Here is a 27700-nt window from a genome sequence, read left to right as displayed (position 1 = left end):
TATTCCTGTTGTATCGTTAAAGTCTTAAAGATGAAGATCCATCTTTAATAAATTGTTCTCCCTACCTTTTTCATCTCTTTGAGGTGCGAAAAATCCAAAAAGGAATGAGTAGGGCAAGGCTAGTCAGGCGGGTGGGACGTTTTTTACTTTTTTCCATCCTAATATCTATACATGTCTTGCTTATAGGAGTTGTACTCTTATTATTTTTCTCATTATTTATTCATACACATAAATTAATAAGTAATAAGTTTGACATTTGTTTGTAAATGAAGGATAGTTGATATGAGTAAATAATTACTATAAGACTAGTATATATATAAATATATATACATATTTTATTTAATATAAATACATATTAAATTTCTAAAAACTATTGTTTTATATTTTCACACTTTGAAAAGGATATGACACCCATGATTCGATCCCATCCATTTTTATAGCCATCTCTAATAGATATTTCAAGAAATAATAAAAAACATCATTTGTGATTTTATTTTTATTTTTATAAGATATAATTCTACTCTAATCTATTTTAAGTGTATATGTGTGTGAAACTCCCTCCTGAAGACTTGAACCTGACCCTTATCTCTCACACCCCACAAGTACTTATACCTGTAAAATGATCATTGCATCAAGGATGTGCGGTGGTAGAACTTCATCTGTGCTTAATTACAAGCTTCACATCACACAATCATGCTTTTAACTTCAAGTGAAATTAATGGTCAAAACAAGTGATAGTTGTGGCGATGGGAAAGAGTGAAATTATACATCGCACAAATTATAAACCAAATAGATAATCCATTTATCTAAACGTTTGTGCATATAAGAAGCATATCTAAATTGAAGCAAAAAACTACAGCCTTAAGTAAACTTCAGCCTTAAAAATTCTGTTTCTTCTGTTTCAGAAAAAAAAAGGGGTCATGGATCAGACCAGAAAGACACGGCAACCGTCGCTTTTACGTTTAGAAAGACAAGGAATGTTAACAAGCACCGACGTTTCCTTTTTTGTGTTTCACTTAAAAAAGAGAAAAAAGTGGTCAAAAAAATTGACAAAAGAGATAAATTTTTTTCCAAAATCTGAAAAACTGCCAAAAACTGAAAAAGTTACTCAGAAAATTATTCAAAAGTGTGTCGTTAACGGGCACCTTACGGTGCTCGTTAACACAACCCGTGATTAAAAAGCAAAAGTTGGTGAGCAACCTAAGTTTCGACAAAGAGTCCCAAAGATCGATATGGAAGTACTTTACCCAAAATATCTATTGCAGTAATGTATGTACTGCATTTATGCTCGCAGTACATTCTAGAAGAACGTACGTGCAAAACCCAGACCAGTCTTTCTCATGGCAGTGTGGCTTGTGGCTTGCTTCTCCAGATTCTCGACGACCTTGATAATAATATACACACCAAACCCTGTTCTATGACTCTATATAGTCTATAGCCACATCTTTCTTTTTTCTTTTTCTTTTTTTTTCTTTTTTTTTGGGTGTAAAGACTAATGAGACAAGCTACCACCACCAACCTCTTATGGGCGGCAGAAGTGGAAGACACGACCACAATGACTAAATTAGCTTAATTATTTATATAATTTTACGCTACTTAAACAAAAGCAACTTGCAGTACTATCGATCTTGTAATTAATCTTATATATCTAAGTGTATTGTTTCTACCAAATTAAATGTTAAAGAATATTTCGGTTGAGCCTATTTACACGCAAATAAAACCAGCAGCTCACCGTTGTTTTTCAGATGATATTTCGTAAAAACCAATTGGTATCATGGAGCAGATAATGTAAATTAAAGTTCTATCTTTTTTTTTTTTTTTTTTTTTAATAAAAAAACATAGCATAATTTTACAACTCTTGCATATGTATTTAATATTATACTATAGATACAGATGATCATTACTGCTCATGTACTTTTTCTTTGGGTGGGGTGGGGGGATGAAAACAAAGAACTGAACATGCATGTTCAGTTCCTTGTTTTGCCAAATTCCTTCCAGCATAAATTGCTTTGAAAATTTTCAAATTGTTTTATGAGAAATGTTAACCAGTATCATGTGATACTTGTTAAGGTTACTTAATAAAAATAACCTTACAGTTTATTTTAATATTTTTTCTCTTTATGAAGCTAGCCTCACATAAAGAAAAAAAGTGCAAGTACAGTTTTCTAACTTAACACTTTCATAGCGAAAAGATGCCTAGTACAATGGCCATTCTAGCATTTAGTTAAATTAGGGGGAAGACTGTTTAGGAAGGAACCTAAATCCAAGCAATACTTACATGATTTTACAATGCACAACCTAAGCAAGTTATGACAACTTTCACGTGACTTCCTTAACCAAAATGTCAAGTCCTATTAGCTAGCTAGAAAAATCATGCAGCCAATAAATTAAGGAAACTTCTCCACACACACAGACACTCTCTCTAGTGCATTTTGATTAATCATCAACTAGAGATAAAATAATATTAGGATACAATTAAGATAATTTATTGTTAATCTCTCAATTTTTCTCCTGTCGTAGTTTTCATCTAACATATATTAAATACAATTAAGATTGTCTTATTCTTGTTAAGTTATCTAGCTAGTTGGTACTCATATTTCCTAGTCAATGGCGTTAAGTACCAAAATATTATAGGTGGGCACTTCCATGTGCTAAACAAAAAGGCAATGATTACAACTATGATAAGAAATTAAGGGCTAAATACAATGATTGAATTAGTAAAAACAAAAAAAAATTGGCTATATGAACGTGACATCAAGAAATGCAATTCTATTCCCGAAAAAAAACAAATACAAAGAATATAAGAACAGTAAGTGAAAAAAAATTAAATAGAGTAACGATTGTTAAGGCTCACCTTACCCTTTGACCTCTGCTTATAAAATAGCTGTTACTTACTCACTCACTCCCCCAACCCTTTTATTTTATTCAATGACAACCCGCCCTTTTTTAATTTCCATTTTTCTGTTTTTATACAAAATTGTCTTAATTCTTCAACAACAACAAACAAAATCAAACACTACGTCTACGTGGCACAATCCTTGCCGTTGTTTCTAACACACACAGCAGCAGACACAGCATCTTCTCCCTATAAACCTGTAAATCTCACTCTATCATTATATCAAACACAGTTTATATACATTAAGTTTATATTCCATTATTGAAGCAAATGTTTTTATTTAAAAAAAAAAATATATATATCAATCTGTAACTACTCTATAATCAGGCGTTGAAATCGTGTGCTGAGATTGGTTGAGAGGTGTTTGTTTTGTTGGTTTTTTTCATTGTCGACCAAACCAGGCATAGACTCTAAACCTTCTCTCTTTCTTTGTGTAATGTGTATTAATTAAGGGAGCTAATAGAGTTTGGATTTACCTGATAGAGAGAGAATGAGGTTATCGGCGTCGTCGGGATCGTCGTCGAAGCGAACCAATTACAGCCGGTCATTCGAGCTACAGGACGATCTCGATGACTCCTCCATCATCAGTGGCGGCGGCGGAGCAATGCTGCCGATATTTCTCAGCGGCCTTGGACGACAGAGCAATTCGCAAGACTTAGTTGAAGTCACGCTAGAGCTCGAGGACGACTCAGTCGTCGTGTGCAGCGTAACTCCGACGAGAGACGAATTGCAGCCTCCGCGACTCGAGAGGAACCTGTCGATTACGTCGAGGATTCGCCGGAAATTCCCGTGGCTGAGATCTTCGACTAACGCGTCGGAAACTGCTTCGGAAGATGAGGCAGAGGAGAACACGATCATGTCGGCTCGCGATGCTCGAAGAATCAAAGCGAGTCTTCAACGATCGCGATCGAACGCGCAGCAAGCTCTCAAAGGACTTAGATTCATCAGCAAAAGTACGAGTACTAGAGCATCCGATTCTGAAGATTTATGGAGAAAAGTTGAGTCCAGATTTCGTAAACTCGCTAAAGACGGTTTGCTTTCTCGAGATGATTTCGGTGAATGCATAGGTACATATATATTTTGCTATCAAATAAATTTTATTGTTTGTTTTATTATTTTCATGCTCGATCGAATCCTCGTTTTTATAAATAAGAGAGTGTGATTTTGTTGGTAGGAATGGTTGACTCGAAAGAGTTTGCGGTTGGGATATTCGATGCATTGGCACGGAGGAGGAGACAGAAGATAGCGAAGATAACGAAAGAAGAGCTACGCGATTTCTGGTTACAGATTTCGGACCAGAGTTTTGACGCGCGACTTCAGATTTTCTTTGACATGTATGTGGGCTCGCTTTTCCGTTTCGTTTCTTCTCTCTTTATTCTTTAATAATACGCACCATTTTTTTATTACTATTTCCTTCCGACTTCAACTTCCAAGCATATGAGTTCATAATCATTGGGGTATTATTATTATATAACCACAGTAAATTAAATTTTAATGGTGTTATATTATCCAAAATAATTCATAATCATTTTTTTAGGAACATCCGTACTAATTTGCTAATGAATTATTTTAGAAAAATATACATACTACTTTGGTGAAAAATATAAGATATTATAAAAATAATCATTTTTTTAATGGGATAAAAAATATCGATTTTTTTTTTTTCATAAAAGTTTCTAAAAATATTCATAAATTATTCTACTAAAATTTTCCATTTTTTTAAAAGGGAAAATGCTATCATAGACATACTATCGCACACATAATATATATACTCACAGAATATAAGAAAAAACAATGATTTGAAATCACGCTTTTGAAGTTTAAAATCGTGACTTCAAGTTGTGATTTTCCTTATTTTTGGGAAATGTGTTTTATGCAAGTGCTAGTGTGTGTGAAATAAATAGTACTCATTAAATAATTGCACATATAACAAAAAAAGATTTAAATTTTGGTTTTCTTTGCTAAGGAAAGTAGATGAAAGTGTTGAGAATACCAAATTTTACTACAGTTGTGGCAGAAGTTAAATTCTGAAACCCACAGTTAGATATATCTGAAATGTTGCTGCCCTCCAAAATATAAGCAATATGTTACCTGGACATGACGGTAAAATAAATTCATATAATTCTACTTACATTGCAAAAGTTAAGCAATCATAGTGTTTAAAAGTTAGGCAATCATAGTATCTACCAATGATGTTACGTTTATATTAAACAATTCTATCTTGCATTGCATAAGTTAGGCAATTATAGTCTCTATCATGTTACGTATATTAAACAATTCTATCCAAGTTGTTAGAGTGTACATGTCAAATTCGTTCCTAACGTTTCTCAAAAAAAAAAAAATCTTTCCTAACATTATCGATTCGAGCTCAAGACTTAATATTAAAGAGAAAAAAATTTCAATGTGTTTTTCCGTTTTTTCAGGGCGGATGTCAATGAGGACGGAAGAATTACAAGGGAGGAGATTCAAGAGGTGAGAACTGTTTTAGTTGTAAAAGGATTGCGTTATGTCTTACACTGATAGACGTGGTTTTGTACAATTCACTGGCATAAAACATGTAAATTATTTGATATATATATATATATATATATATATGCTTTGTACAATTCACTGCCCACTGGCATAAAACATGTAAATTATATATATATATATATATATATATATTTATATCAATAAACGCAAATTACTTAAGATAAAACTTAGATTTATTTTTCTTAAAAGACTTGACTTTTATTTATTTTTCTTTGTTTAAGTGATAGCCCTTAAGTAATGGCATCATTTGTGGTGTTCTCAGTGGCGCATAATTAATAATTAAAGTTGATGAAAGCCTTAAAAAGGAAAAAAAAAAAAAAAAGCATGTTAAGTTCATGTTTTACATTTTAGCATGTTAAGCTTTACGGTGTTACTCTCATTTAATTACAGCTTATAATGCTCAGTGCTTCTGCAAACAAGCTATCCAAGTTGAAAGAACAGGCTGAAGACTACGCTTCGTTGATAATGGAAGAACTAGATCCAGAAAATCTAGGATATATTGAGGTATATAAAACCTTCTCAACTTGCGATCATGCCACTGTTAGATAGGATTATTTATTGCTGCAACTTTATAAATAAGTCATTTGAGTTCTTAAATGATTTAAAGAATTTAACATATTTGCTGCTCCTGTCTGATTTGTACCTTTTACTCAGTTATGGCAGTTAGAAACGCTGCTCCTACAAAGAGACAATTACATGAACTATAGCAGACCACTGAGCACAGCAAGTGTAGGCTGGAGTCAGAACCTTGGTTCCATTAGACCCAAGAATGTGATGCGAAGAGTAACCGGAACACTAAGGAGTCACATACTAGAGAATTGGCAGAGAGGCTGGATTTTGATGTTGTGGTTCTTTGTCATGGCTGGCCTTTTCGCCTGGAAATTCACCCAATATAGAAATAGAGCAGCATTTCAAGTCATGGGCTATTGCGTGGCAGCTGCAAAAGGGGCTGCAGAGACTCTGAAACTCAACATGGCTCTCATCCTCTTACCAGTTTGTCGAAACACTCTAACATGGCTTCGGTCCACAAGAGCCAGGTCCTTTATCCCCTTTGACGACAACATTAATTTCCACAAGGTAAAAAACTTACAAAGCAATCACTGCTGACACAGTAGAATGTCAAAATGATCTTACTTTCCTCAAACAAATAGATGCATTTCTTCACAACAAAAGGTATAAAAAGATTAAAAATGGATTGAGTTTTCAATGAGATTGATTCATTCTAGCTTTACTAATAAACCTTCTGAGAAATGTAAGGGAGAGAGATCGATGTGTTTGATGATGAAATTAACCTAGTCTATTTCTATATTTAGGCTAATTCGATCCACCACCAGCAGTATTCAATCTTTCTATCTACCCAAATCAAAAGCTGTAAATAACTAAAGCAAGAATTTGCATATATATATATGAAATACTGGAAAAGCCTTAATCAATCCGAGCCAGCTTCAAAAGGCAGGTGTGTAACGCAAGCTAAGGTACCCATATTGTTGCGCCATGTTACTATTTTAGTACTTCTAGTATTCCATGTTTAAAACCTGTTCCCTCCTTAAAAAAAAACAATAAAGGGTATGATACCAGCTAATTACCAAAAGCCACTTAATTCTCAGTGTATATAAGTAATTTTTGTCATTTTTGTTTGTTATTGACTCTTTACTTCACAGACGATTGCATGTGCTATAGTCATTGGAATCTTCATTCATGCGGGAACCCATCTAGCATGTGACTTTCCTCGCATTATAAACTCATCTCCGGAAGATTTTGCCTTGATAGCTTCCGATTTCGGAAACACAAGACCCACATACAAAGGCCTTTTGAGCGGGGTTGAAGGGGTGACTGGGATTGCAATGGTGGTCTTAATGGCTATCTCTTTCACATTAGCAACACGAGGCTTCCGGAGAAATCTGGTGAAGCTGCCTGCACCATTTAACAGATTGACGGGGTTTAATGCATTCTGGTACTCTCATCACCTTCTTGGTCTTGTCTATATTTTGCTAATTGTTCATGGAACTTTCTTGTTCTTGGCGCACAAGTGGGACCAAAAAACGGTAAGAAACTTAGGAATATAATGATCTTTTTATGAGTTATGACAGAAGAAGATTGCTAGTATTGGAACTGAATGCTTTGCCAACTTTTACAGGCATGGATGTACATCTCTGTTCCATTGTTGCTCTACATAGCAGAGCGGAGCGTGCGAACTTGTAGATCAGGGCATTATTCAGTTAAAGTATTAAAGGTAAATTGACAAAGAAGAGCAATTGAATTCAAGCAGAGGGTAATATAAGTGGGGAAAAAAAAAAACTAGAAGTTTTCAACAAGTTCTACCTCTTGGTCACTGCAGGTTTCAGTACTACCAGGAAATGTTTTTAGTTTAGTCATGTCCAAGCCTCAGCGATTTAAGTACGAAAGTGGGCAATACATATTTCTACAATGCCCAACAATCTCTCCATTTGAATGGTGAGTAGTATTGGTGCTGATAGTGACATACATTCAGCTACCACTCTCAGACCGTCCATTCTGATAATCAATCCCTTTTCCTTTCCAGGCATCCATTTTCCATCACTTCAGCACCAGGAGATGACTACCTAAGTGTTCACATCCGGATAGTAGGTGACTGGACACAAGAATTGAAGCGAATTTTTGCCGAGGGTACTCATTTACCACCATCTATTATTGGTCCAGCCAAACTTAGTACTCTACTCGAGCAAAAGGATCAGACGAGGTGGGAATTGCATTCTAATTTTACTCTTTTAGACTGGAATGGTAATGCGGAATACATGTGAAAAGGCAAATCAACTTACTATGTTATGTTGATGCAGCCAACCAAGACTGCTAGTTGATGGACCATATGGGGCTCCAGCACAGGACTACAAAAATTATGATGTCTTGCTCCTAGTAGGACTTGGAATTGGAGCTACTCCTTTTATAAGCATCCTTAGAGATCTTCTAAACAATACAACAGAAGAACATCAGGCAAGAATTCATACTCAACCATATCACTTCTCTTTTCATTATTTTTACAACACTTTTTTCTTCAGGAATTTGATTTTTTGACCCACTGTTGACCTAGGATTCAACCACAGAAACGAGTAGATCAGATGACAGCCTGAATAGTTTTACATCTTCAAATGTGACACCAGGAAGCGGAAACAAGAAGTTGCAGAGGGTCAAAAGTGCTCATTTCTACTGGGTTACCAGGGAACCTGGATCATTTGAATGGTTTAAAGGAGTCATGGACCAAGTAGCAGAAATGGATCACAAAGTAATGAATAATAAATTTTAGTCCTTGCCCATCAGAAATATATGCATTTTGAATTATTACATACGAACAGGAGAATTAGTGTCATCCTAATCTTCTCATATATATATACCTAGGGTCAAATTGAGCTGCACAACTACCTTACAAGTGTTTATGAAGAACATGATGCGAGATCAACCCTGATCACAATGGTTCAAGCTCTGAACCATGCTAAACATGGCGTTGACATCCTATCCGGCACCCGAGTAAGATATTGCATTACCTTTATAACAAACAGTTTTTCCATACACCCAATAGCTCTACCATCCCATCACTTTGCTAATCGACAGATACTGGGCAATAGAAAGTCCTAAGCACTCTTATGCTTAAAACAGTCATATTTTATTTTTTGGCAGGTAAGGACGCACTTTGCTAGGCCTAATTGGAAAGAAGTATGCACTAAAATAGCTTCAAAGCATCCATACGCAACAGTAGGTAAAGATACTCTACCAAATCACAGAATTTTTTATTAACAAAGCAATATGCTACTATGCATGCGTACCAGGTTCACACCATTAAGAAAAGAACTTCACTGGCAACCATCTGAGTTAACAGCTGCTGTGCCAGATTAACAAAACAGATATAAACACACCTTAGCTCTCAATAAAACTTGGGCTCAGACTTACTTGAAATGTTTTGCACCGTACAGCTCTATTCAGGGGTCAGAAGTAAAAGTGTAAAGCAATTTAATGTGTGAAAAAAATAAGAGATGATATATTAAAGAAATCAGCAATTGATTAGAACTTTCATGATCTAGAATGCGGTAGGTTCTCTATTTGATGTTATTTAATTTTTAATTTATCAATGAAGGTGGCTTGTGTGGTCTAAACAGGCAACTTTAAAATTATGATAAAATGACTCACCGATCCACAATGGTTTAGACATGTAGGTAATATGAACATGAAAAATATTCCAGATATGAAGAAATGGTTTAACAGGAAAGGGTTGTTAATTTGCAGGGGTTTTCTACTGTGGGTTGCCAGTTTTGGCAAAGGAGCTGAAGAAGCTATGTCACGAGCTCAGTCACAAGACCTCTACACGATTCGAGTTTCACAAGGAGTATTTCTGAAATAAAGGGATCACCATCAAAATACCGACCTTGTTTTTTGGTAACCATTCTAATGATTCTAAAGGAAAAGATATTTTTGTATCCATTATAATAGCTCACAAGATGTAAATACAAGCACTATATCTTACAAAATTACTAGTGCAGACCAACACAAATGAGAATTTTATATAATGAGAGGAAATACAGATTGTCAATTTCTAGCTGCACTGACTCTAAATTGCTTTACCCACAACCCCTAAAACTAACAAGAAATTTTAGTCCCAAAAATTAAGGTCGGGTATGAATTCTCAATAGACTAATAAGGGTTGGCCACTGAATTTTAAAAAACAAAAAAATCAGTAAATAATTTATCTATTTTGATAAAGCAAGACTAATTGTTTGTCTTGGTGATGAAACTATCGTATTGCTCTCTTTCTGAGGTAAACAGCAATAATCAGTAAAATCACTTAGTTGTAAATGATTATACTGAAATTGGCATAAGATGGAAAGGACAGGGTGGCATCAATTATCTTTCAACCTCTTGAGAATGTTGGAAGCACAGCGTTTGACACGTCGCTTCAGTGTGAAACAAAACACAACTCCAACAACAAATGAAATTGCACAAAGCTTTGAGCAAGTCAACAGCGATACCACTTGTCTGCAATCAGGCATTCAATAATTGTTATTTTACAGGAGAAAACTGAAAAGATTGAAAAAGAATTTGATAATTGCATTTAATTATTTCCCAATGAGAGACAAACAACTGAAGCAAGGTCATTATAGAAATTTCCAATTTATGGGAGCTTTCTTGTTGAACTCACTACCCTGCTGATCAGACTCTTTTCTTTTTTAATTCATGATAAAAATTCTACTCTAGCCTATTCTTAGTGTATATATGTGTGAAGTTCCCTCCTAAAGACTTGAATTATGGCCCTTTCCCCCTACATCCCACAAACATTTATACTTATAGAGTGACCATCGCACCAACGATGTACGGTAGAAAAGATAAATGAGGAACTGCTGATCAGACTCTTGTTTCCCTAGAGTTTCTAAAAACTCAAGAGAAAGTTATTTTCAACAAGCGCTATAGCCCAAAGATTGTAATTGTATAATTCATTCTGCAAACTAGCTAACCTAAACTCCTATACTGCTTGTAAAATCAGTTTGGGAAGTACAATTGCCCCAAAGATTAGTGGACTATTTCATCTGTTAAAGAAATTAAATTAAGCACTATTGGTTGCATCCATGCCATATCAGGGGGAAAAAAATGAAAAGCTATATTTAATGGCCTTAGAAGCCACCAAAAACACCTCATGGTAGTCCTTAAACCATCAAATTTCAAAACAATCCCGTAAACCATGAATCCTTTCATTGACTAATTAGATTACTAAAACTCATGAAAACCATGCTAATTAGTTACCATATTCTAATTTAGAAGGTCAGTTAAACTTTTAATAGAACAGATCAAAATGCCACTATAAACTCTCCATCTGATGTACACTTTTCCACATTCCCAAAAACCATTATAGCTGGTAACAGATATCATTAACAAATTAAGACAAATACTAAACACTAAACGAGACAGTGGTTCCTTTTCCAAAGATAAACTTCTATGGAGTTTCCACTGGGCACTCCTCAATCGCCCAAAACATAGAAACTATATCATAATAATAATAAAAATAATAAATAAATAAATAAATAAAAAAGAGCATATCAATTGTCAAACCTTAGTACTCAAGTTTTGGGCCAAAATTGGCAATTAACCCCAATTGCCAAACTATATAGTTAGTTGGCAACGTTTCAAAACTATATTTTTAACTAACATTTTGAGTTTAAAAGACTCGATTTAGCAGTTGTAAATCGAACCTCGAAGACTCAGTTTCTATGTTCTGAATTGGCGTTTTTCCATGTGGCATCCACCTGGAACTCAAGTATTAGAGACTCGAGTTATATTTCGACCCTTTAAGCATCGATTTGTGTTTTCTGAGAATGACATGGTTGATCCACGTGGAAGCCACCTGGAAACCGAATCTCTAAGACTCGATTTCATAAAGGCCTTTTTCAAAATTAAACAGTCATAGACTCTCCACTCTCACGCCTCTCTCACTCACCCTCTCCACTCTCACTCAGTCTCCACTCTCACGCACCTCCACTCTCACAACCTTCTCCAGTTCTCTCAGGTGTGCTTTTCTTTTCCTAAACCCACTTTTGAAGTACATTTTCTTTACACCAACTTTGGTTGTTTTTCTTAGTGTGATTTTTTCATGTGGGTTTGTCTGCGTTTATCTGCTCCTAAAATGTTGTTTGTTTGTTTTTTTTAGGTTGGGTTTTACAGAATCATAGGATTTGGGATTGTGTTTTGTTTTGTTTCACTTATATTTCTATTGTTGGTAAAGAATGTTGGAGAATGTCTAATTATTGATTGATATTGCTATTGGGTCCCTCTCTTTTACTTTTTTTTTTCCCCTTATTATTTGGATTTCTCACATTCATGGTTTTGGCAGAAGTATCAATTTCATAATTTTAGTATTTTTTCTTTATTTCATAAATATTTGATTGATACTGATTGGTCACCATATATAGTGTTTGTTGTATCCTTCTTTGGTTTCATAAAGGGCTTTTGAATAAGACTGATTACTTGGTGGGCTTTTGGGTGTTATATTGTTTTTGTGGTGTTAATATGGTGAACAAAATGGAATCTTGTAGCTCAATAGCATTACTTGACCTCCTTTACAAAGAGAGTTGGGGTTCAAATACCCCCTCTCCTACTTTCTGTAACAATTGGCTTATTGAAAAAAAAAAAAAAAGTATCCGTTGAGCCAACCCTATTTTAGAGTGCAATCTATCACTTACTTTTGCATAGGAGACATCCTGTATAAAACATCACTTTTGAATTACAATCCTTTTTCTAATAATGTTAAGAGTGACTTTATTAGATTATGTAATGTGCAATGGGCTTGGCTTTCTGCAAGGTTGGGTAGTGATTAGCTTGTCCAAATTCAAATTCATATTTCTGCGAAGGATGATATAGCGTTGTAGTTAGTGTTTACCTGCTGCTAATAGAAAGTTCAGTTGTTCTGATATTTGGAAAACTATTTGAATGAAGTGACCTCTTGTTAAATGGTGGAAGGGGATTTGGTTCTGTGGCCACATTCCAAAGCATGCTTTTGTTTCGTGGTTGACCATTAAAGATCAATTAGTCACAAGGAATAGAATGGCTACATGGGGTTAAAAGGGTGACATGCTGGGTCCATTTGTTCAGATCCTCACTCATTAGATATGTGTATAGCATATAGCGTTCAGGTTTGTCATCATTTGGGTCTATCCTCCTAAGTGCATTAATCTCAGCATCCTTAATAGTTTGCATTATGGACTTAAATTTAGCTTCCTGAGTCACATATCCAGCTTTCAAGGCCAATGCCTTTAGAGTTGGGTCATTAAAATGTGTGTTGAAGTTGCTAGTAACATGTCCAAGGAAATATCGGTGAAATACCCGTAAGCTTTCGTCATCACCTCTAGGCCACTTTGCAATGGTGCATTTGATACGTGCATTTGATACCTTTATGTCGATCAGAAATAATGTAAATGCCCTCGTTAGGTTCACATGCCCTATCGAAATCTTGAGAGACTCTAAAAACCACCTCCAACTAGGCCCTGACTCCTTATCCACAACAGCAAAGGCAAGAGGCAAAACCTTGTTGTTAGCATCGGTTGCCATTGCAATCATCAACACCCCTTGATATTTACCATACAAATGAGTCCCATCAATATTGATCACTGACTTGCAATATCTGAATGTAGCAATGCATGGAGCGAATGCCCAAAATACATAGCGCAGTAACGTAGTACTAGGTACGTCCCTAGGTATGGTGTGATAGTTGTATTAGGTACCCGGATCTTGATCAAAGTATGGCAACAACAACTTTCACAACCTTTGGTAAGACTGTTCTCAATCCCCGAATATCTTAGCAATTGTCTTTTGTTTCGTATCCCATACCTTATAGTAAGAAAGCTCATGATCATACTTAGTATGTATGATGTCCCAGAGCTGATCAATATGAGCACTGTGATCCTGTCACAATTTTCCCACAATTTCTGATCCAACAAAATTAGAATCCATCATTTTACTATCTCGTCGTAGGCCAAAAGGTATACAACTGTGTAGACCCACATAAGACATGACTATCCATAGACTATTAAGTTTAGCCTTCATGAATGCCCCAACATACCACTTGCAGTTGGTGTTAATGCATGCGGCGCACAATTTAGTTTTGGTCGACCTTCGGATTGTAAAATTTCAATTATCCTTTGCTGCGTATATTATCAATGCACGCTTCACCGCCTCTTTATTTGCAAAAGTCAACCCTTTACTAAAATGCACCCCATTTTGCCAAGTAGAAACAAATGGTATCTGAAGACGTAAAAGATTAACCATATTTTCCAAGTATTTGCATAGAATGACTCAGTAGAAGGTGTGTAGGTAGTGGTCGTATTTGAAACATGTTGGATGCCAATATCATCGTCTACATCACCTTCATCATGGTACTCCATATTTTCCTCTTCAAAATTGGGAGCAAGTTCATGGTCATCCACATCCCTGTCAACGCTCAATCCTCTCTTCGTACTCATCCATATCATTAAGATTTTCACCATCATTCATAGAATTGTTGAGGAGGAGGTTTCAAAATTGTTGCAGGAGATGAATAAGGAGGAGAAGAGGCAGGTTAAGTATAAGTAGAGGAGACGGCGGACTATGATGAGGGGAATAAGGCAAGGGAAGTATCAGATGCTAAGGAGGAGACAGGTGAGGATTGAGATCGAGGCTTGGGAACAAGCAACCAAGGAGAGAAAAAAAATGAGAAAAACGGAGAGCAACTAGAGAAAAGAGAGAGAAAATAATTAATAAAATAATAAATGCAAGTGCGATAGTAACCGTGCATATATGCATAGTTACTGTAACAATGGTGCATTTATGTACATTTTTATACCCACTGATGTAAGTTTTTATTGGGTCAAAATATGTAAAATGAAGGTTTTTTTTTTTTTTTTTTTTTTTTTGGCATTTTGCAAGATTTTGCATCCACTGATGTGGATGCTCTAACAACTAGAGAGAATGAGTGTTATAAAAACTTTACCTGACATGAGGATGTGTAAATGAGGGGTGAGTTTGATTAGAAGTTTTGTAATGGGGGTGAGTTTTGTATGAGAGTAAGAGAGGGAGTGAGAGAGGAAGAGAGAGTGCTACTAGGTTTTTGGAGGAGGAAATAGAAAGACCCACAATTATGAGGACTAAGGACAAGCAGTTGCCCTAACCATGTGGATGCTTGTGCACCGCAGCTTACAAATCGAGTCTCTAAGACTCGATTGTCCTTTTAAAAAACCAAGTCTCTAAGGCTCGATATCTAGGTGGAATCCACGTGGATAACCATGTGATTCTCAAAACACATAAATCGAGGCTCTAAGTGTCGAAATATAACTTGAGTCTTAGAGACTCGACTTCCAGGTGGATGCCATGTGGAAAAACACCAAATCAGAACATGGAAATCGAGTCTTTGAGGCTCGATTTATAAGCCCTAAATTGAGTTTTAGAAACTCGAGATGTTAGTTTGGTATATACTTTCAAAACGTTGCCAACTAACTATATAGTTTGGCAATTGGGGTTAATTGCCAATTTTGGCCCAAGTTTTGCAAGTATTGATTTATAAATTAAAAAAAAAAAAAATCGATCTTATAATTATAAAAGAAAAACAAGTTGCATAAAAAAATAAAAAAGAACATTTCAACAAAGAGTAAACTAAACAAAAAGTACCTAGGTGGAGGCCTGTTGACCAAAACATGAGATTGATCAATTGAAGATAAAGCAGCAGAAACTCGTTCTCCTCCTCCTCTAGCGCCACTCAAAATTGGAGTGTCAGATCCATTTTTAATCTCTTTAGAGATTTTAGGAATCAATTTCTGAAACCCCTCCATTTTTCAAATACAAGAAAACAAACCCAGAAGACCAAAACCACCCAACTAACAATTCAACTAACCTGAATTTGAAAGAAAAGTATACGACCAGACCAGTTCTTATATAAAGTAATGAGTTAGGGTTTTAGGGTGGTACTATACTACTATTAGTACCATGTACTAAGGTGGGACGTGGACTGTGTGTGGCTAACAAGTTACCGACTTTTACTTGATTGGGTTATATGAATGTTGTGAGTTTCTAGCCCAACTTAACTCAAGTGCTACCTTGATGTTGGACAAGTTGGTACTATTACGAATGTCAATAAGGACCTTAGATTTTGTAATCTTAGCCTGAATAAACCCTTCAAGCCTTTAGACATCCCCCGAAGTCCTTTCCATTTCAAGTAAAAAATTTAACAACTAAATATTTTATTTCTAGTATTTAAAGAGGAGTTGGCCTCATTAATTTGAAACAAAACTCTTTTTTTTTAAAATGCTGAATTTATATATTTGAGTCAACCTTTTTTTTTTTTATATATATATATATATATATATATAAAACTTAGAATCAAGAATCAACTATTTTGATTGTAATGCTTTTCATTTCCATAAGACAAATTTGGTAAATTATAATTGCTAGTGATGATGTGCTAAAATCGTTTGTGAGTTGTAGGCCCCAAAATGCTCCAATGGGTACCTATGGAACAAGAACAAATGGACCAAATAGAAGGCACTAGTGTGGTACTTGCCAAAAACCCTTCGAAAGTCAAGTTAGTGAATGAGAAATTTCTAAGAACTCTATTGTGAGAGAACTAGAGATTTTCTGTGTACCTGAGGAAAGAGGAGGTCTAGTATATAGTGGTGAGTAGTGAATCAAGATCCCCCAAAAGTAGGGATTTTCCTTGTGGAGGGTATTTGGTATTAGGGTTTTTGTGATTATAGGGTGTCTTTCCATATGAGAAAGACCGTGATAAGGTCTTGGTACGTGATGCGCAAGACATTTCCATATACAAGCACATGTGGGGTTCACTCGTAGCCACACTGGAACCGTCGACCTCTCCAGCCCGTTGGTTTTATGGCCTGTCGTCACTTCATTTCCTCGTCATCGTCCGTTGTGCAAGTGCCGTCAGCTTATTATGGATCCTTCGTCACCTTAAAGCTGATGACCCTATAGAGTCTGTCTACTCTCTTAGCCTTTTGTTTATAAATGCTCGTTCATGTTGAAAATGCCCCCATCAGCTGCCCCCTACTCCATGGCTCCGTTGGTCCTAGCTGATAGGTCGTGGAGTATTAGCATTAAATACGACTTTTTCGAAAAGGGTGTCTTAAATGTCCTTGATCAGTCTTGGTTTAAATGCTAGGTGACATGTGGCATTTGCTGGTTGTCCTCGTTTCCAATCATAGTTGTCGATTCGTATAACATGCCCCCTAGCTCTATAAATAGTTCCTCCCTTCCTCTTTTATTTTTCTTTACTTCTTTCTGAGAGCATTGTAAGACCTAGAGTGGTTGTTCCATCGATCATATTGCTCGTCGCTTGTGAACCGTTGTCTTTCGAGAAAACTGTTGTCTTTTAAGAGAATCATCGTCTTTCGAGAGAACCGTCACCTAGATTCTTCATCCGTTATCTTGGTAAGTTCCATTCTCTTTATTTTTAATTTTTACTTTTGCGACTAGTCGTCTTTTGTGTTTTAAGACCTGTCAAAATAGGTTCTTAGAAAACCTTCGTTGCTTGTAGGTGGATAGATGTCAGATAGAGAAGCGACGAGTGAACTGTCGTCGTCTGTTCATGAGGGTGCGGACTATGATGATATGTATCTGTCAGAGCATGAGCTCGAGGAAGATTTCCCTCGGTCCTTAGAAAAGGAACCATCTACCGATTCCTTCAGTGATGAAGAGGAGGAAGAGGATGAAGGAGACGAGTATGGCGAGGGAGATGAGGATGAAGAAGACGAGGAGGATGAGGAAGATGAGGGGAACCAATTTGAGGGAATACAGTTAGTAGGTCAGGAGGATGGGGAAGCTCGTCCTTTCATTCTCTCGTCGATATGGACAATCAGCGACTTCTACCCGACGATGTCCAATAAGGTGTTCAACACCTTTTGAGACCGTTACCAAATCCCTGAGAATATTCCTCTCTGTCTACCTAGAAAGTTTGAAAAGTGTTATTCTGGGAAGACCGTGGACGTCGGCATGAATGACGCCATGTTCCCTGCATGGTTGAGGTTGCCACTGATGGATTTACATTGTCAACTGGCCAATTACTTGGGCCTAGCCATCGGCCAAATCGCTCCTAACGCTTGGAGAATGTTTATTGGAGTTGAAGTAATCTAGGGTCAACTCAGTGGTGGGAACCGTCAGCTTACTCTCGACGAGTTCTTCTATTGCTACAAACCCCAGCACATCTCCTCGTCCTAAGGGATTTACCACTTTCTAGCGAAGAAGATGTTGCTTAGGCTAGTGTCAGATATGCCTGATTTAAACCGAAATTGGAAAAATAGGTACTTTTTCATCCAAGAGACGGATTGGGTGTGTAAACGGGAGGAACAGGATAGCATGCCCGACAGGTTTGACAATACATGGGGTATTGTGAGGGAGGCAGCTGTGCCGTCATCTCCGTCCTTTTACCTTTGCCTTACTCATCTTTGTTATGCATCTAACATCATCTATTTTCTCTTTCAGCCCAGGTCTGTCCACAAATAACCGACGAGCAAGAGGCCTTCATCCGTCGTGTACTGGTGATTCCTCTTGGTTAAAGAAAGTGGAAGGACCTTATCACCTTTGACACCTTTCATGTATATTGCAATGGCCCTGAACCTACGCCAAGATCTCAACGACTGGAAGCTTTCTCCTATTGACGTAAATTTCGAACTCATTATCTGCTTTGAACTGTCTGCCCTTTTCTTTTCTCTAATGTTTATTCCTTTTCTTGGCAAAAATGGAAGCAAGAAGACAGAGGGCGTTGGTGAGGCAATCTGCTGCGGCGCGCAAGCAGCAAGGTGGATCCTCGACGTCGGCCTCTAAGACCGTTGCTAAAGGAACGCTTAAAAGAAAAAAATGGTGACAAAGACGACTGTCCAAACAAGAAGGGGATAAGCCCCTCCGTTGGCGACAAGTAGCCAAAGCACCCGTCACCCTCCAAACCTAGGCACGGGGTTGGGAAAGGCCTGATGATGGGGAAGGGCCCCGTCATTCTTGGCGCCGTCTGCAGACTGCTTACACATAAGGATTATGCTGTTAAGATGGTCGACTTGATTATTAAGGAGACGGACTTAGATCCTTGTGTTGACCAGACCACAGAGGACTTGGGGGCATCTAGTCTTTACGACCTGTCCATGGTATGTTCCTCTCAAGTCTTTTTTTTTTTTGGAGCGGATGAGGGCACTTCAAGATAGTCACGTCACTAATGAGGGGGTGATCCATTGATATCGCAAGCGTTAAAAGATTTAGAATAAGGAGCGGGATCAATACAAAGAGGCTGTCCGTATTTTTAACAAGGAGCTAACAACCACAACTGCTAAGTTGAAGAAGGAATCCCGCCTCAGAGAAAAGGCAAAAAAGGTGAAGGCTAACTTGGCGACGGAGCTGACTACCCTCCGTGGATAGGTGGATAAGGCAAAGGCCGATGCCATAGCAGAATTTCGGGTTTCTCAACCCTTCTTCGATGCTTACGACGCCTACTATGGCGATGGATTCGATGACTGCTTAAAGCAAGTTAGGTCCGTCTACCCCGACCTAGACCTATCTTAGATTACTATAGATTACACAATATCGCCGACTCCTGGGGAAGATGGCACTGTTAGTGAAGAGTCAGACGGTTCTGCCCACTCAGTGGAGCAAGAGTCAAAGGACGATAGCGTGGTCATCGCTCAGCCTGTTCCTAAAGATCCCGTCACCCCCGCAATCTCATCTGCTGTGGACCCATTTGTTGAAGATGGCCAAAACATCGTGAACCCGACTGCCTTGGATGCTTCTCCATCTTAGTTTTTAATTTTTAACTTGTATTTAAGCATTTTATCTTACCTTTCTGATAATAGTGAATGCCCCTTCGTTTTTGGGCTCTGATCTAAACATTTTACTCTTTATGGGCTTTTATCTATTGTCTTTTTCTTTTTATATTTGTCGTTTGCACTTGGTTTTATTTGTTGTTTGGATATGCCTTTGTCGTATGTGAGCTTTTAATATTTTGTTTTACCCGTTTGTCCCTCGGGACTTAAGATGATTTTTTGAGAACCAAGTACTCGTCGGTATCCGTGGTCGTCCGTCCACCCTGTAGGTAGGACTACAGGATAATTGTTGAGGACCAGGTACCCGTCAGTATCCGTGGTTGTCCGTCCACCCCGTAAGTAAGACTTAGGATAATTTTTGAGGACCAAGTACTCGTTGGTGTTCGTGGTCGTCCATCCACCCTGTAGATAGGGCTTAGGATAATTGTTGAAGACCAATTACCCGTCGGTATCCTTGGTTGTTTGTCCACCCCATAGGTAGGACTTAGGAGAATTTTTGAGGACCAGGTACTCATCAGTATCCTTGGTCATTCGTCCACCCCATAAGTAGTGCTTAGGATAATCGTTGAGGACTAGGTACCCGTCGGTATCCCTGGTCGTACGTCCACCCCGTAAGTAGGACTTAGGAGAATTTTTGAGGATTAGGTACCTGCCAATATCTGTGGTCATCCGACCACCTCGTAGGTAAGGCTTAGGATAATTGTTGAGGACTAGGTACCCGTCAATATCCCTGGTCATCTGTCCCGTAGGTAGGGCTTAGTGACTTTTTTTGTAGAGAAAAGAAAAAGAGCAATGTTTTTGATAATTCCTCCTAGTCATATTAATAATAGCAAGGTTCAAAAAGAAACTTAACAACCCGACATCTTTTGATGTTCAAAACCAACAAAAACATGAAAAGGAAAAGATGACCTATGCAAAAGAAAAGATAACATAAGTTGCATCTAACCACTACTGGTAGTATTTTCTCAAGTGATCGGTGTTCCACGGGTGATGGAGCTTCTACCTGTCGAGGGTTTCCAAGTGGTAGGTCCCTTTTCTACGGTAGTCGATGATCTTGTAGGGTCCCTCTCAATTAGGGCCCAAATTGCCTTGTGAGGGATCCTTGGTGGTTGTTGTTACCTTCCTTAGGACCAGATCCCCAATCTGAAAATGACGAGGCATGACCTTGGTGTTATAGTGTTTTGCCATTAGGTCCTGATAACGAGCCATCCTTTGTTCCATCGTTGCTCTGACTTCGTCAAAAAGGTCTAACTGTAGGCACAATCCATCTTCATTCTTTTCGTGATCATGGTGGGATACTCGATAGCTAGTCATTCCTATTTTTGCAGGGATGATGGCCTTGTGCCCGTACGCTAGACAAAAATGAGTCTCTCTTGTGGGTGTGTGAGCCGTTGTTCTGTATGCCCAAAGGACACTAGGTAACTCGTCTGGCCATATACCCTTTGCCCCCTCAGGCCGAGTCTTGATCATTTTGAGCAGGGATCGGTTTGTGACTTCAACCTGTCCGTTGGCCTGGGGGTGAGTAGGAGAGGAGTAGTGGTTCTTGATTCCTAACTATTTGCAGTAGTCTCTGAATGCGTCGTGATCAAATTGCTTGCCATTGTTGAAGACGAAGACTCTGGGAATTCCGAAGCAACAAATGATGTTCTTCTAAACGAAGTTTTAGACATTTCTTTCTATGATAGTAGTTAGTGGCTCTGCCTTGACCCATTTAATGAAGTAGTTAATCCCTACGAAGGGGAACTTGAACTGTCGTACATCGAGAGGAAATGGTCCCACTATATCTAACCCCCACTGGGTAAACAGCCAGAGGGTGCTCATTGGTATAAGTTCCTCTATTGGTTAGTATGATATCACTAAAGCGTTGGCACCTGTCACGCGCCTTTATGTAGGACTGGGCGTCCTTCTGCATAGTGGGCCAATAGTATCTAGTTTGTATCAGCTTGTGAACCAGTGAGCGTGCCCTCGAGTGGTTACTACATGTTCCTTCATGTACTTCTCTCATGACATAGTTGGTTTTGTCAAGGGCTAGGGACCTTAGATACAGACGGGAGAAGCCCCTTTTGTAAAGGATGTCCCCAGTCGTTACGAATCATGCAACCTGCACCCTTAGCCTACGAGAAGCATTGCGATCTTCCAGCAGTGTTCCATCCTTGAGGTAGGATATGATGGGCATTGTTCAATTTTTCCCCGAAGGGATGACCTATATTTCCAACTCTTCAATGGCAGGGGTGTATTGAACGAAGGATAATACCTTACTAGCAATGTCCGTATATTCCAAGGATGCAGCTTTTGCCAGTTGGTTTGCTTGCTCATTCTCCTCCCTCGGGATCTATATGAACTTGACTGAAAACCTATCTCTTGTCTTGCTCGTGACCAAGCTTAAATATTTCTTCATTCGCTCTCCCTTTGCCTCATAATCGTTGATAATGTGTCCAACCAAGACCTGCAAGTCGCAATGTATGATAGCTGACATGGCCCCTGCTGCTTTAGCCAAGTCGATACCTGAAAGGACCACTTCGTATTCTGCCTCGTTGTTAGTTGTTGAGAACTGGAGACTGACTGCACACTCTACTGTATCTCCTTCTGTTGTTCGAATAGGACCCCAGCTCCACCTGCCCGTTGATTAGACGATCCATTTCTCCACACCATCCATGTCATCAATTCTTTTTCTTCAACTTCCCCCATTGTGAACTCTGCCACAAAATTAGCTAGCGCCTATGCTTTGATTACAGTTTGGGGTTGGTATCGAACATCAAACTCGTCGAGCTCTATTGCCTATAGGACCAGTCGTCCAGCCACCTCTGGTTTATTCGTTGTCTTTCGCAGCAGCTTGTCCGTCTGGATTACTATGGTTTGTGCTTAGAAGTATGGCCTAAGTTTTCGTGCAGTGATGATCAGCGCAAAAGCCAGCTTCTCCATTAGGGGGTAGCATCCATCCTTTGGCTCCTCGTAGCGCTTGGCTAGTGTAGTAGATGAGTAACCGTATTCGGTTTTCCTCCCGTACCAGAGCGGAACTGACAACCATTTGGGATACAGCTAAATAGAGGGAGAGCTCTTCACTAGGTTTAGATGGGCTAAGCAATGAGGGAGACGTGAGGTAAGTCTTCAGCTCCTCGAAAGCCTTCTAGAACTTGTAGGTCCATTCGAAAGCTTTCCGCAGCACCTTGAAGAAGGGTAGACACTTATCCGTTGCTCTGGAGATGAACTTGTTGAGGGCTGCAACTCTACCATTCAGGCTTTGCACCTCCTTGACGTTCTTCAAAGAGGCTATCTCCACTATCGCCTGAACCTTATGGGGAATGGCCTTTACCCCACATTGTGACACCATAAAGCCCAAGAATTTCCTTGATGCTACGCCAAATACACATTTGTGGGGATTGAGCTTCATGTTGTGGAGACGAAGGGTATTGAATGTTTCACAAAGGTTGTCTAAGTGGCTAGCCTCCTTCGTACTTTTTATGAGCATGTCGTCTACGTATACTTCCACGTTTCGCCCTATCTGCTTAGTGAACATCTTGTTCACAAGCGTTTGGAGCGTTGCCCCCGCATTCTTTAGACCAAATAGCATGACTTTGTAGCAAAAGAGTCCTTGGCTTGTGACAAATTAGGTCTTCTCTTGGTCCCCTTCATCCAACCTGATCTGATTGTACCCGGAATAGGCGTCCATGAAACTTAATAATTGATGACTAGTCTTAGAGTCCACGAGAAGGTTAATATGTGGAAGGGGATACCTATCCTTCGGGCATGCCTTGTTCAGGTCAGTGAAGTCCACACACATTCTCCACTTGCCATTTGCTTTTTTGACCATGACCACGTTGGCCAGCCATTTGGGGTAGTAGACCTCCTTAATGAAATCTGCCTTCAGTAGTTTGCGCATCTCCTCAGCTATAGCCTTGTCCCTTTCTTGGGCAAAGACCCTCTTCTTTTGCCGGACTGGGGGGAAGGATGGACATACGTTGGGCTTGTGTACCATGATGCTAGGACTGATCCCCAGCATGTCTTCATAACTCCAAGCGAAGACGTCTTGATTATATTTTAGGAAGATGGCAAGTTCTTTGCGGATTGAAGGTCGGCTTGTGTGCCAATTCGGGTGGTTTGGCCAAGGGTATCATCATCCAAGGAGATTTGTTCTAGTTCCTCCGTTGGTTCAACAATAACCTTCCTTTCCTCAATGTTTAAAGCTTGCAAGTGATCGTCCCTTTCAAGCATGACTATGTAGCGCTTTCGAGTAGCCATTTGATCCCCTCGCAGTTCTCTTATCCCATACTTTGTTGGGAACTTCACTAGTAGGTGGTATGTGGATGTGGCTTCCCACAATGCGCTAAGCGTAGGACGTCTAATGATGGCGTTGTAGGCTGAGGAGTAATCAACGACGAGGAAGTGGACCTCCTTGGTGAGTTACTGAAGGTATGTTTCCATGGTTATTGGTAAAGTGATGGTTCCTACTGAAAAGACTTTGGTGCTGCCAAATCCTACCAAGGGTGTGTCTGAGGGCAGGAGACGCTCTTGATTGATCCTCATTTGCTGGAACGCTGGGTAGTAGAGGATATCTACTGAGCTCCCGTTATCTACCAGCACCGATTAGGTATTAAAGTACCTGCAATGGACAAGCTGATGACGAGGGCATCATCATGAGTGTGGTGTAGTTGCCTAGCATCTTCCCCAGAGAAGCCGATGGCAGGGTTGTTAAGTTTGGTCACCTTAGGAGGCTGCCCGGATATTTGGATGCTCTACACCATGCGTAGGTATGTCTTTCTTGCCTTTTTAGACGTTTCCATAATAGTGCTCCCTCCTACGATCACCCTTATCTCCTCAAGTGGGGCTCTAGGTCTCTCTTCAGCCTGTAGGTGGGGCTCAGGGTCCCTCGGTGGATCTTCCCTATTTCTGACGAACTGCTGCAACTTCCCTTATTTGATGAGAGTCTCGATCTACTGCTTAAGGTTGTTGCATTCAGAGGTATCGTGCCCATGGTCCTAGTGGAAACGACAGTATTTGTTTCTAGGTCTCTTGTTTAGGTCACCATTTAGCTTATTCGGCCAAGTTAATGCCGCGTCGTCCCTTCTCTGCATAAGGACTTGCTCTAGTGGGGTGTTTAGGAGAGTGAAGTTTGTTATTCTTCCTGATAGGGGTCTTGATCTCTTGTCGTCTCTTCTGTCATTTGTTCGGATTGACTTCCTTCCTCAGTCGGGGCGAGGGTCGTCTTGTCTTTCTCTTTTCCTTGGTTCATCTCCCCGTGCTATCATCGCCGCTTCAACATTCATATATTTCGTGACTTTGTATAGTGCTTTAACCATTGCCTTTGGGTCATTCTTGTAGATGGAGAAGAGAAACTCTCCTCGCTTTAACCTACTGGTGAAGACGGTAACAAGGACTTTGTCGTTGGCTTCATCTCTTTGTTGAAACAGGTCACATACGACCTCAGGCTTTCATCTTCCCGTTGCTTGATGTTTAGTATGGCCGTGGAGGATTGCCTGTGTCTTTGTCCTCCGATGAAGTGGGTGACAAAGTGGCCACTCAATTCCTTAAAGGTGGAGACTGTGTTTAGGGTAAGCTTGCTAAATGACACCCCTGCTGGCCCCTTCAGCGTGGTAGGGAATACCTTACACATAATCTCATTTGGTGCTCTTTGCAGGTGCATGAGGGTTTTGAACGACTTTAGATGGTTGAGTGGATCCCTCGACCAGTCGTATGTTTCTACCTATGACATTCGAAATTTCGCTGGGAGGGGGAAGGATGTTACCTCAGGGTGAATGGGGAGTCGGTCCGATGGACAAGCTCATCCAAGTTGGTAGATACCCGTCCCCTTATGGCATTCATCATCATGTCCATCTTCTCTTTCATCATTTGCATGTCTTCGGCCATGCGCATCGCATTGACTTCTATTCAGAGGGACGGCTTGTGTCTTATGAACCATCCCTTTTTGCTATGGAGGTTTCTCTCTTCCTTGTCTTCCCTATCTTGCCTGTCCCTAGTAGGTAGGTGACTGCCACTTTGCTCGTTGACGTCTTGTTCGTCATGTGGGCCTTCTTGGTGTTGCTCTTTTCTTTGGTTTAGCTACTGTTCCAACTCCTGGTTAGACTGGGTGAGTTGCTCTACCACTGCAGCTAGAGTTTGCACTTGTCTTTCTAGGGTGTTGGGTAGATTCCCTATTTCCTGGTTGATGGTAGCCATTGAATGCGTCTGGACCATGCAACTCTTTCGTCTTAGAATAGTCTTTTCCCACAAACAACGCCAACTGATGATGTGCTGAAATCATTAGTGAGTTGTAGGCTCCAAAGCGCTCTAATGGGTACCTGTGGAACAAGAACAAATGGACCAAACAGAAGGCATCGATGTGGTACTGGCCAAAATCCCTTCGAAAGTCAAGTTAGTGAATAAGAAATCTTTAAGAACTCTGTAGTGAGAGAGTTAGAGATTTTCTACGTACCTGAGGAAAGAGGAGGTCTAGTGCTTATACAGTGGTGAGTAGTGAATCGAGATCCCCCAAAAGTAGGGATCTTTCCTTGTGGAGGGTATTTGATATTAGGGTTTCCGTGATTATAAGGTGTCTTTCCATATGAGAAAGACAAGTGATAAGGTCTTGGTATGTGATGCGCAAGACATTTCCATATACGAGCATGCGTGGGGACCATGCATAGCCACGTTGGAACCGTCGGCCTCTCCAGCCCGTCGGTTTTATGACCCGTTGTCACTTCATTTCCTCTCGTTAGTATGAGACATAGCTGTCGGCCTTATCATCATTTGTTTTGCAATTGTCGTCAGCTTATTACAGATCCTTCGTCACCTTAAAGCCAACGACCCTATAGAGTCTGTTTGCTCTCTTAGCCTTTCGTTTATAAATGCTAGTTCATGTTGAAAATGCCCCCATCAGCTAGATTTGTTTTTTCTTGATAGGTGAATGCTAGGGAAGAAAAATGTCAAATTCAAATCACAGATGTAGAGTACCATAAAAAATCTTATGATCATTGGACTATCACTAAAACGCCAGCTAAGAGTTTTACTTATTTAAAAGATGGTATTTATCTATTTTTAGTGAGAAAATGTTTTGGGTTTTACCGTTTTAGATTCGATTTTTTTAGGATATTATTATTTATAGACATTTTAGGGTCTTTTGTTAGGTGAAACAATATGAATTAAGATCAACATCATGATCATAGGTGTATAGGAATTTAAAACGAAAGATGTCCCAAAAGAATTAAAGTAATAATTCTTTCAAAAATAGTCTTAGCATATAACATGTCCATAAAATTCTAATTAGGATCAACCAAAATGTATTAAATTTTATATATATAAAAAAAGGTATTCGAATTGAGGACTTTCATGTTTTGCAACATTCCTATTTCTTGAATGCCACGTGAAACAAAACCCAAAAGACTGAAGGAACAACTATATTTCGTAAATCTTGTATCACAGAATACTACGTTTTCCAAACATGCAAGGCGTTATTAGCTAGGTAATAATTTTTTATACAATTATCTACATTTGCAAGTCCTTTTTTTTTTAGGAGAAAGTCCATCTAAAACATGTTGGATTAACACTTAAAAAATTGTTAACTGGGGTTCCAAAAACAAAAAAGGTGGTTATCTATCAAAAATTGACAACGAAGTCCTGCCATGACTTTCTATCGGAATTTGTATAATTACTAGAGCTCTTTCTTGGATTGTGGTCTGAAAGTACTTGGAAGACACTGACTTACTAGTATTTTCGACATTTTTATGGAGTCAATTTCTGTAATTTCTTTGAATGTATATCTGATATCAATGTTTGGAAATTAGAAAATGGTAATTCAAAGTTATTATCAAGTCTAGACTAATTAGAAATCCAAAAACAAACCATTAAAGCTAAAGTATTGATATTATATTTGTTAAGGGATATGGGTTAGGACAATCCTCCATACTCCTTCGCAACATCTTTAACCTTTCAGGGCCTTGAGCTTCCATAGTTTATGCCGAGGCCCAACAGGGGAGATAGG

The 27700-nt window shown here is 38.9% G+C and overlaps 2 protein-coding genes across 2 annotated transcripts in view; one reads left to right on the top strand and one right to left on the bottom strand.

Annotated features, from left to right (window-relative positions):
- The first annotated feature begins 3173 nt into the window (after positions 1 to 3173).
- On the top strand, positions 3174 to 9998 carry LOC126707106 (respiratory burst oxidase homolog protein E). The gene is made up of 14 exons (XM_050406705.1): positions 3174 to 3963; positions 4071 to 4230; positions 5320 to 5368; positions 5819 to 5932; positions 6083 to 6505; positions 7090 to 7473; positions 7566 to 7661; positions 7767 to 7882; positions 7971 to 8147; positions 8245 to 8398; positions 8496 to 8687; positions 8801 to 8929; positions 9080 to 9158; positions 9683 to 9998. The coding sequence occupies exons 1-14, from the start codon at positions 3387 to 3389 to the stop codon at positions 9790 to 9792; spliced, it is 2760 nt and encodes a 919-aa protein (XP_050262662.1). The 5' UTR covers positions 3174 to 3386; the 3' UTR covers positions 9793 to 9998.
- The window catches only part of LOC126707107 (uncharacterized), a 96722-nt gene continuing 78950 nt past the window's right edge, over positions 9929 to 27700 (bottom strand). The window contains exon 2 of the mRNA XM_050406707.1: positions 9929 to 10429. Within this exon, the coding sequence (XP_050262664.1) occupies positions 10294 to 10429 (136 nt within the window). The 3' untranslated portion in view covers positions 9929 to 10293. The remainder of the gene's footprint in view (positions 10430 to 27700) is intronic.

Source organism: Quercus robur, chromosome 11 (assembly GCF_932294415.1).
Source record: "Quercus robur chromosome 11, dhQueRobu3.1, whole genome shotgun sequence".
NCBI classification, from domain to species: Eukaryota; Viridiplantae; Streptophyta; class Magnoliopsida; order Fagales; family Fagaceae; genus Quercus; species Quercus robur.
This window is presented reverse-complemented; position numbering and strand designations above follow the sequence as displayed.

Coding starts and splice junctions, on each gene's coding strand:
- LOC126707106 (XM_050406705.1), top strand. CDS start 3,387: ATGAGGTTATCGGCGTCGTCGGGATCGTCGTCGAAGCGAACCAATTAC. Junction 5,933..6,082: donor AAAATCTAGGATATATTGAG/GTATATAAAACC, acceptor CCTTTTACTCAG/TTATGGCAGTTAGAAACGCT. Junction 7,474..7,565: donor ACAAGTGGGACCAAAAAACG/GTAAGAAACTTA, acceptor CAACTTTTACAG/GCATGGATGTACATCTCTGT.